The sequence below is a fragment of the Rhinolophus sinicus genome, chromosome 16, assembly GCF_057876585.1.
Source record: "Rhinolophus sinicus isolate RSI-liver-muscle chromosome 16, RSI-T2T, whole genome shotgun sequence".
NCBI lineage: Eukaryota > Metazoa > Chordata > Mammalia > Chiroptera > Rhinolophidae > Rhinolophus > Rhinolophus sinicus.
In genome coordinates, this window is record NC_142516.1 from 48480723 (window position 1) to 48492287 (window position 11565).

General features: G+C 44.3%; 1 protein-coding gene across 1 annotated transcript; it reads right to left on the reverse strand.

Moving 5' to 3' along the window:
• Positions 1-2113: 2113 nt before the first annotated feature.
• Positions 2114-4715, reverse strand: LOC109446671 (forkhead box protein D4-like 1). The gene has a single exon (XM_019730319.3). It carries the CDS (start codon positions 4017-4019, stop codon positions 2709-2711), a length of 1311 nt encoding a protein of 436 aa, XP_019585878.3. The 5' UTR covers positions 4020-4715; the 3' UTR covers positions 2114-2708.
• Positions 4716-11565: the final 6850 nt, after the last annotated feature.

The window sequence follows — 11565 nt, forward strand, 5'->3', positions numbered from 1 at the left end:
GTCCGGCCTCAAGAAGACGAGCCCGACGGTCCAAGACGACTTCGACCCTGATCGCGTTGCTCAACTGGGAAGGGACGTACCCTGCACGCACTCGGGTTTAAAATGGACCCCGCGTTATTGCTCAAGGCTGCGGCCGGAGGCCAGCACCGGGGTGAAGAGAAGCCCGAGACTCGAAAGGCGCCCGGACGCCCCGCGCGGAATCACCCAGACGCGGCCTGGGATCCAGAGCATCGGCCTCGCGCTTTGAGAGGTCGGGAAGGCGGCCAGGCTGGTCACCGCACCGACCACGACGCGCCCTCTACACATTCCGGCGCCACCTCAACACCAGGGACGCGCCAGCCGGGCCAGCAGTGGGGGCTTGGCAAGTGCTGGTAGTTATCGGTGGGTTCGCGCGGGCCCCACTTAAGGCCGGACCGCTCCACGCGGTCGCAGCGCTTCGGGCCACTTGGACCCGAAGCGCCACTTTCGGTTGGAAAACATTTCACTTACTCTTCCACTGAATCGATGTTTTTCTTGAAAATTCATCGTTCGATTTAGTTTCATTAGGTAAAAATTGGGAGCTTGAGGGCCGGCTTGAGCCGGGTTCTGACCCGCAGTCACCCATGTTGGGGGCCGTGCTGACCTGGCCTGGGGCAAAGGGAGGGAAGAAAACTCCGAGTCTCCTGCGGAGCGCAGGGCGCGCCTGGAGAGACCCGAGGGTCCGCTGTGGGTTCGGCGGCCGGCTGCACCTCGCGCTCCGACATTTGTTGACCGGATAAATGAACGAATGTAGGCCTGGAGACGTTTCCCGCACAAAGGGCTAAGAGGGGTTGGAATGTGAACCGGAGAGTTCTCGACACGAAATTAGGCTACCTTTATTCTCGGCTTGTTTCCAAACTCGTCGGTTGGCACAGACCTGCAGAATTTGCTAAAGGATCTTAAAGCTGAGGTGCTGAGAGTCAGACAGAGTTCACGAAAGGGCAAAGCCCAAGAAGGGAGAGCCGGACGAAGGGGAAGTAGAGGGTTTTGCGGGTCGTCCGCATCCCGAGAATAGGGCCTGTGTAGGGGACTGGTGGTGAGTACCACACGGGCTGAGGCTGCAGGTGCATAGCGGAGGGGAAAAACGGAAGCTCTGCGTCCTGGAGGCTACCAAGGGTTAGGCTTGGGAACTTCCCAGAACAGTCCCGGAACCGCACTACCTCAAACCCGGAGGAAGCGGGGATTGCAGGCAGGCCGTGCCCAGAAAGTTCTGAATTATGGGGTGGAGATAAGCTGGCGTAAAAATGGACGAATTGAATGGCTGTAAAAACGTGTCTCTCTGTCTTCCCTCCGTCTTGTAATAAGGAATTCAGAGCTGGAGCTGGGGAGTAGCTGACGAGGAACGACCTTTTCACACCCGTAGTCACTTCGTACAAAGCTGCTCGGAAAGCAATTCTTTTAAAACATATGCCTGCTCAGGGCATGGAGAGCGGCAGAGTCTCTACAAATTTGCTTTTTCTGGTTGGAGTATTTGGTGATGGGCATCTTGCTCTTGTTTCCCTCCCACCCAGTCACCTGAAACCTTCCGGGCTGTAAAATCCTTTTAGAAATTAATTCTTTTTGAAACAAACAAGTTTCTTTCTGTTCTCAAGAGAGAATAGCAACCCCTAGAAGACATCTGCCTGGAGAGAGAATTTTTAAAATTGCAAATGTCCGGGACATGAATGCTTTCTTTGACATACCCCTTTTCTTCAGGCCCGGGTTTTGAAAGTTCTAATGCTTTTTTTAAATTGCCCCTTCCCTCCACCAATAAACACTGGCGACTACATTCCAAATTGATCTCAAATAGTCTTCCAAACTTATTCAGGAGAAAAATCAACGTCTTTAGTAAGATAGAAAATAAATGGAGAATATATTTATTTGTCCTCCAATTCTTTCATTCTACAGGTTTCCTACATACTAAATTCCATATTTCAAAAGACAGGACTTTTTCAACTTGAAATATATGAAAGTTTTAAAAGCCATTTCGAAAGTGGGTTGTTTGGTGTCTGTAATAAATATTGTTAAATTGGGAGGAAAGAACTAAGTTTTAAAAGTTTTATTTAGAAAGCGAATAAATGAGACGTAATACAAAATAAACGATATCGTGTGGTGATTTAGCACTTTATTTAGTCTATATAGTTAGATTTAATTTTAACACCTCTCCATGGAAGTTGGCACATCAGACACACAGACCAGAAATAAATGCTCTGAAATTAAAATTCTTATGTTACACATCGCTTTCAGGAAGACATAAAGAGCATGAGCATTTTGCACTGGATTTGGGAATAATACTTGCAGTTCCTAGGGAGTGAAGAAGGGGAACCATGTGCGTCGGACACTGTATCTTTTATTTATTTATTTATTTTACTACCATTATGCCCCACTCACGTTCATAGTTCCTGTGGAAATGGACAAATCGGGCAAGCCCTGGAAGCCACACTGGAGACTGGAAAAGGTGAGACGTGACGTCATCGGTAGTTTATTTTCAGGTTGTCTTAAGGGAGCAGAATCTAACTTTTCCTTTGTAAACATTGCGCAGCGAACCGAAATTGGTTGTTGCTCTGCTGCCGGATGGCGATGCACACGCCCGCCGCACTCCAGCGTGCGCGAGGTGGGGCGGGGAGAGCGGGATCCCGCTCGCTCAGCTCTCCAGCTTGGCTCCAGGTCCGCCCTGCGGAGTTGGTGCCAGGGCAGGGTGTGGGTGCTCCTCAAAAGGCCGGCGAGGTCCCCTCTCCGCCCGACTTCAGCCTAGAGTCCTCTGCTCCCGGTTGACACCCCTGCAGCGCCGCGGCGGCCGACAGGTGCCTGCTTAGCAGCGAGCCTTTGTTGGCACAGTCTTGCTGCTGCTGGTGCTGCTGTTGCTGTTGCAACATCGTCCGGGCAGCCTTTGCGGCGGACACGTGGAGCAAGGGGGCAGCGGCCTGGGGGCTCAACAGGCCAGACGGGCGCTGCAAGAGGTGGCAGTAGCCCCATGGAATCGTGGGCTGACTCTGCGCGTCCCCTGTACTCCCTCCTCGGACTCCTTGCATGATACTCTCGATGCTGAAGGAAATGCATCCGCTTCCCGGCCGCGACGCGGGCCCCTTGCCCTCCTCCCACGGCTGGGAGCCCCTTGAGGACTGAAACGCCGGAAGGGCGCCGGGGGTCCCCAGGTCCGCGCCCTGCGCTTTACTCGGCGCCTCACCGTAGGCCGGGGCCGACAGGAGCAGGTAGCGAAGGGGGTGAGGGTGCAGCAGCGCGAACTGGCGACTCCCGGGGACGGCGGTGGGGTAGGCCCCCGGGACAGGCTGCGACGGGGCTGGCGGCCCGAGCAGCAGGCCTGGGAAGGGGCCGTGCAGGGCGGCTGGTGCCGCGGGCAGGGCGCAGGGGTGGTGCAGGTGGGCTCCTGGGGGCGCGTGGTGGCGCTTGAAGCGTTTCCTGCGCCGGAGGAAGCTGCCGTTGTCGAACATGTCCTGGGAGGCAGGGTCCAGGCTCCAGTAGTTGCCCTTGCCCGGGTGGCCGGGCTCGCGGGGGATCTTGACGAAGCAGTCGTTGAGCGAGAGGTTGTGCCGGATGCTGTTCTGCCAGGCGGGGAACTTGCGGCGGTAGTAGGGGAAGCGGCCGCTGATGAAGGCGCAGATGCCGCTGAGAGTGAGGCGCTTGTGCGGACTCTGCAGGATGGCCATGGTGATGAGTGCGATGTAGGAGTAGGGGGGCTTCGCCGGCGGTGCGGCGTCCCCGGAGGCCTCCGCAGACCCCGTCGGGGCCCTGAACTTGGTGCCAAACTCAGGGGAGTCGCTCCGGCGGTCGCCGCTCACGGTGAGCTCGCCCGGAAGCGCGCTCGCGCCCCGCCGCGCCCCCTGCTGCTCCGGCTGCTCCAGGAACTGCTGGCTCCCCCCGGCCTCCTCGTCTTCCTCTTCCTGCTCGTAGTCTTCATCTTCCTCCTCTCCCAGGATATCGATCTCACCGTCTTCCCCGTCGGAGCCCCGGAGGCTTCGCGGCGGTGTGGGGCGAAGGAGTTCAGCTCTGGGCAAGTTCATGGAAGAGCAGGGCCTGCAGCGGCAGGGGAGGTGGAGGCCGCTCACCTGGCTCGCGGTGGGCTGGGCTGGAAGCCTGGGTTCAGGGTGTTCCCAAAAGTGGGAACCCTCGTGGTGACCCTTTTAGGTGTTCTTCTTGACTTCTGGTTTCTCTTGCTTTACAACACCGTCCAGCAAAGGTGAGCTTTGCCCTTTATTAAGCCTCATCGAGTCCCTGTGTGGTGGACTCCCCTCAACCCTTTATATCCCTTCTTGTCCTACCTCACAGCGCTCCTACTTCCTCTCAGTCCAATGATGAGGGTCCGCTGTGCATTACCCGACAGGGTAAGAGCCTCCAGCCGCCTCCTCCTTACACCCACCCGCCACCAAAGATGCTCCACTCCTCAGGTTAGCCACCCAATCGCGCTCGGATTTGCACAGGCCGTGTTCACAAGCTTTTAAAACCGCGCAAATAAAAAGGGGGTAGGAAAATGATACCCCCAAATCTATGGCCACCTCGATATTCAGGCCTCTCCTGGAAGATAGAAATGGGGGGAGGGGGCACTGACATGTACACGGTGTTTGTAAAAGAATGTGTAACAGTTAAAGTATGTTTTCGTGTTTCAAAGCTGGTTAATCCCACATTGTCATTGGTGGATTCTGTCCTGATCCAGAATGATCTCAAATATTTTTAATGTTCTAACTATATCCCCAAGCTCGGGGGGGGGGGGGGGGGGGGGTGAAGGACTGTTGCGTTGTCCCTCCTACTCCCCCCCCACCCATCTCTCCAAAAGTGCCCCCTGACTCCAGTTTTCTGAAAAGGCTGGAATGTCCTGACATTAAGTTGTGAATGTTCAGGGTAGGAGAAAGCAGGAGAGCTAGAGAGGAGTCTCCTTACAGCAGTGGTTCTCCAACTTCTTTGAACATTTAACTACAGTATGAAATACATTTTTTAACACAATCTTGCATATACAGTTACATAACTACAATGGTTTTGTGCAGCAATGTACTTACACTAGAGTGATCACTGATATTTTTCTTTTTTTAAATGGCCACGACCAACTACATTGATTTTGCCATATACTAACCAGTACGGACCTAGTTTGAAAACTTGTTTTCACAAAATTGCCTCACAACTCCCAGGGACGCACCCAGTCTGTAAGGGCTGTCTAGCTCTCTGTCTCTATTTCTATCTATCTCCCCCCTCCCTATCCCCTTTCCTTCTTTCAGCAAAAACAATATTTAGCACTTTTATTATAATAAGTAAAACTCAAAACTTAAGTGAGGCAAGGAGAGGCTGTAGTTTCAGTGTCTTTAAGTCACTGGATTGTCATTCATCACTCACATGGGAGAGGAGTGATATGACACAGGAACTCTAACTCACTCACTTGACATCCTTGAGATAACAAGATTTTTAAATTGGCTTCATCTAAACCATCTCAGAGACTAAAAGTAGCAGTATGCTGGAATATTACAATGTGTGTTATAGAAATAGGAATTTTATGGTAAAACACTAAGTCATAATATATGTTCATAATTTTAAACCCACCTACTTGTGAAAAGAATTTGGGGTGACATCTAAGAGAAATACAGCATAAAAGAATATTGCATTAGGCCATTGTCACATAATAAATCTTCCATTACTGTTTGTAAAATGATAATGAATTTTCAGTAGCGTCAGAAGCCAACTAAAAGGTCAAAATATAATTAAAAACGAGGTTAGTACCTTTAAAATAAAAAGTAGCTTAAAATAGCTAATGCCTTCAGGATGAAATTTTGAAAAATGCTTTCCTGCAAGCCTTTTAAAGTCTTATCCTCCACTCCTGAGGTGTTTACCCTGAGACTTCCCATTTATTTGTAGCTTGAAGTAGGACAAATAACAGGAGGTTTTGAGCCTAATAGATTTGTGTTTGAATCCCAAATTTACCAATTACCACTTGTGTGATCCACTAACTTAAGCTCAGGAGGGCAGAACAGGGGTCTTATTCAAACTTGGAGTCCCAGATGCTTTCCCAACTCCCTGCAGGTAAGGCATAGTTCCCCTATCAGCATAGGAATCCGATTACCTGGGAAAGGGGGTGTTATTAATTTTCCTAGAGTCAACTTCTATGGGGATTTGGGTTATTTAAAAATGAAAGGAAAAAAGTAGGGACACACTCAGAAACACACACACACACACACACACACACACACACACACACGGTGGTATGTCAAAGGACACAGAGGAAACTGAAAGCTCCCAGTGGCCAAAGCTGGGACAATGTGAGCAACAAAATAAAGGTATATTGGATTATAACCCGAAGTATAAAATAGATATCCATGTAGCCATACTGATAAATTAATAAATTAATAAATGGGGGTGGGGGGCAAGAGGCAAATCTCCCTTGCAGAAGAATTCCAAATACATTATGTAGATACTCCACCCTTGAGGTATAGTATAACTCCCCACTTGTTTATTGTATGCAGCACATAGTGACTTCCTTCCGGGAAGTACATATGGGGGCGGGGGTAATTTAACTATAACTGGGGAAACCTGACAAACACAACTTCAGCCAGATGATCAGGTGATCAATGTCAACATCAACAGATATAAATCATGTTGATGGTATATCCCCTTGATATGATGTGATGAAAATGGCACTCTGTGATCTTTCTCCCCCGGAATCCCAATCTAATCATGAGAAAAACAGACAAATTCTAGTAGAGAGCCTCCTATATACCTGACCAGTACTACTCAAAACTATCAAAGTCACCAAAACAAGCAGAGCCTAAGAAACTGTCACAGCCAACAAAAGTCTAAGGAGACATGATTACTAAAGGTAATGTGGAAACCTGGATGGGATCCTGGAAAAGAAAAAGGACATTAGGGAAAAACTAAGGCTATCTGAATACACTATGGCCTTTAGTTAATAATGTATCAATATTGGTTCACTAATTGTAACAAATGTACCATAATATTACATGTTAACTGTGTGTGTGTGTGTGTGTGTGTGTGGTAGTGGAGGGGGAGACATGGAAACTTACACTGTCACCTCAATTTTTCTGTAAATCTAAAACTGTTCTGAAAAATACATTAATTACAAAATAAATATATAGAAAAAAGGACCTAATAGCCAAAAAGTAGAAACTCAAGTGTCCGTCAACTGGTGAGTGGGTAACAAAATGTGGTACATAATTATTTAGCAATAAAAAGGAACAAAGTGCTGATACATGCAACAACATGGTGAACCTTGAAAATCTGATGGTAAGTGAAAGGAGTACAAATAGGCAAATCTATAGCGACAGAAAGTAGGTAAGTGGTTGCTGGGGGTTGGGGTGCGGGAAATGGGGAATAACTGCTAATGGATACAGGGTTTCTTTTAGAAGTGATGAAAATGTCCTGGAATTAGATAATGGTAGGGGTTGCAACTACCTGTGCATATACTAACGCCATGAATTGTACACTGAAAAGGGGTAAATTTTATAGTATATTAATATCTAAATAAAAGTTGTTATACAAAATATATCAATGTAAAAACACATTGCCGTATCAATAAAAAACAAGTTGAATGCTTTGGAAAGACTCCATTATATAATGTCTCGCTCTTAAAAAAAATTTTTAAAAAGGAACTCTTACTGTCTCATCCCATCAAAAGAATCAAATGCCTTAAGAATCAAAAGCCTTACTTTGTAGCTCCTACAACATTTAACATGGGGCCTAGTGCATAGTGGGCACTCAGTAATATTTGCTGATTACTTCTTTTCTAACACTGAATAGGTTTTTTTTCCCCAAATGGGCTCACAAGACGCTGTCCTACTTTGAAAAACAAACCTTGTTAAGCTACAGGAACAATGAATGTATGATGTATGATTTCTCTCCATTTCACTCTGAAAATTACAGGCAGTTTGGTCAACAGTTAAAAGGTAAAGTTGATTCCAATATTAAAGCTATGGAGAAAAATTTAGTGTCTCTTTCTCATCAAAGCAGGTTGAGCTGCAATATATGGCATTTCTAGAATTGGGTGAGTCATTTCAAAGCAATCTAAAACTAATTTTCGGACCTACTCTAGTAATTCAAAGGAAACAATTCAATTTGTATAGCAAGAAACCAAGCCCATCAATGTTTAAAGCCTTGTAGCTTTATTTTGTCGATAATTCCCTTCAGACTTGAGGACCTAGGAATTATAGACCCTTTCAATCACCTGGCCTTCCCTCATCCATACCCTGGGCTGACCCTTCCTACAGCTCTTAGACTCAGTACCAATGTTCTTCCCACTTTCACTACAAGCCTGGAAAAGCCTAGGAAAGAAGGTGTGCAGAAGCTTAAATTTTTAAATCAGGTCTTACTGGAAAATGGGAATTCACCTTCATTGAGACTTTGTATCCAGGGTACTTTAAATTTAATCCCTGGAACGATACAGAGATCTGCATCATTATCTCCATTTTATGAATAAGGAGGCAAAGAGTGATTTTGTAATTTATCCTGTATGACTCAGTTAGCTAAATTTTTAGATGAACTATGCCTAAACTTTATCATCATCATCATCGTCATGAATATCCTGCAAAACTTCTACAGTAAGCAGAATAATGACCCACATTATTTATTTTAGTGATTTGTACTACAGACGTAAAGTCTTCTCTTGAGGATATCTAAGGCAAGTTCCAGTGTCCTCTAAACGTGCAGGTTAAACTATGGCTGTGATCATTGAAAACTACTTCATTTCGGGGAAAACAAGAATGAACAAGATAAGGCACCTTTAAAAGAATAAACATAAAAATACAATATAAAATCTAAATTAAAAGTGAGATGTCATTCCATCCAGATTGGCAAAGGTTAAAATGTGTTCGCTAGGTTCAGAAAAGGGGGTATTTTCATACGCCACTGTATTAGGGCAAAAAGGTACAGCCACTTGGAAGAGCAATTTATCAGTCTCTATTAAAAATTTTAAGTGTGCATATCCTGGAAGCTAGTGATGCCATCACTCTGTTCCTCTTCTAGAGAAACGTTCTCACAAGAACAAAGAGGCAGGCCCAATGATGTTCAATGATGTTCAAACAGGCCCAATGCAGCACTGTTTGCAACTTCAAAAATGGAGAACAGCTAGTTCATCTGCTGCATCAGTCACAACCATAATACTTCTCCAGCTTAACACCCTTCATTCACTTCCCAGGGCATTCAGAACAATCCAAATGTGTCACTCCATCCTATAAAGAACAATGAGTCTGGCCCTGGCTCATGACTCCAATTCCTCCTCCTACCCTGGCTTTCTAACCTTCTGCCACCCTTGACTTCCTCCTGGTCTTCCCGACATACTATGCTGGTTCCCACCTCAAGGGCCTCTGTAAACTTGCTCCCTCTATTAAGAACCTTCACCCCTACTTTGCAAAAACAACTTTTAATTCTATTCTCTACTTAAAAGGCCCTCTCCTCAGGGAGCCTTTCCATGACCAGTCAATATAAAGTGAATCTTTGTTTTTATCAGCCTTCTTGGGGGCACCTCATATTTTCTTTTAGGTCCCTCCACCAGAATTTAAGCAATATGAGAATCTGGCCTGTATCTGTCATGTGCAGTTTCAGCCCCAGCACCAATATCTGGGCCACGAGGCAGCTCTCAATAAATGTCTTTCAAAATGAATGTATTCTGTGCTATATGAATATCTATGCAGCAGTTAAAGAATAAGACATTTACATGCACTGTCATGGAAAGATCTAAGACTAACAGCTGAGTAAAACAAACTGCGTTATAGTGTTTTACTGAAAACACATACATTATAAAAATAAAACCTTTCCTTGATATTTTTGGCAAGTTTGTAAGTTTCCTGAAGTAGCTTAAAGCTCTAATCATTGGAAAATACCGTGTTTCCCCGAAAATAAGATCAAGTCTCATAATAAGGTTTGCTCCAAAAGACGCATTAGGGCTTATGTTCAGGGGATGTCATCCTGAAAAATCATGCTAGGGCTTATTTTCTGGTTAGGTCTTATTTTCGGGGAAGCACAGTAATTCACTTTGGGAAACAATGTTAACGATTATATGTGTGTAAGTGAAAATAAACGTGTCAAAAGATAGACATTAAACTGACAACACTGCTTACTCCTAAGAAGTGACAGTGACTGCTGGAGAAAGGTCAGGGGAGACTGACTTCATCTGTAATGTTTGCATTTTTACAACACAAATGCATTCATGCAATACCGATGTGGTGAAAAACATTTAAAGATTGATACATTTTAAAGGAAAACAAATATTTGAGTTTTATAAATACAGACTTTTAAAAGTACAGATTAATATTACTTCGAACATTTGTCCCACAACAGGACAATTAATTATAAGCCCCTTCTCCAGGTCTAGAAGAGATGAATCCAGACAAATTATTTGCCAAAGACCACTATGAAATATTATCATGACCACATTAATTATAAACAAATTTAAATTGTTAGGAAGAAGAAACACTTATCTCGGCTCTGCTGTGTGCTAGGAACTGAGTTGGGTGCATTACAAACCTATTTAATCCTCACAACAACCTTGAATGGTTGATATTATCACTGTCCAATTTATAAATAAGGAAACTTAGAGAAAGCACTTTGCCCAAGATTATATAGCCAAGAAACAGTAGAGCTGGAATTAAAGCCCAGATCTGACTAAAAAAATCAGCTGATTTTTCTATTGGACAATTTGCCACCACAAAAGAAGTATATTCTCTCATGAATAAGAGCATGGATTCAGGAGGCAAATGGATGAATATATAGAAGTTACATAGAAGAAATACAGAATGCAGGGAAAGGGACATAGATAATCTAATCAGTTAACCTGTCCCCCACCACTGGAACCATTCACAAGGTACACAGATGTAATTTTTTTTTTTATTTAAAATTCTTCAAAAAATTAAAAAAGCTATTTTGATAGCCTCTCTGATATTTAACAACTATTACTTTGGGAAACCTCTTCTTTCAATTCCATCGAATACTATTCTCTGACAATTTGAATAGTTATGCTGCCCTGGGCTTTAGTAAGAACAAGAGAAACGCAAGCCATTATATACATACACACCAACCATTTATGTAAAGGCTGCTGAATTATCAAAAGTTGTCTGCAATTATGTCTGAAGGTTTGTACCTCATCACTTTTTTAGCTTATACTGAAAATTAAAGAAGTTCAAAAAAACCAAACTGAATTTAATACCAGTAGTAAAATCTACTTAAAATTAAAAGCTCTACAATAAGAATCTTCTAAATATATTACAAGGTGAATAGCTGAAGTTTCATTACACTATCAGTAAGGCTTAGAATTGACTAAAAATAATAAATGCTTTCAATTAATTTCTTTGACTCAGATTTCTTCCACTTACAAGTCTCTAGGCACAATAAACCTTTTATTTCATTTAATAAAAATGGTGACATTATTTGTTTTAAAAAATTTTGTTAATGAAATTATATATATGCAATAAAGGAAATATGTTCTAAAGGAAATGACAGTGTTGAAGTAAGTTTTACCATCATTATTATAAATACCTTCAGCCTATGTAAACTCCAAAGTCAAGTCTGAGAGATATTTTTGTGAAACACCTGTCCATAAAAAAATAAAATAAAAAACAC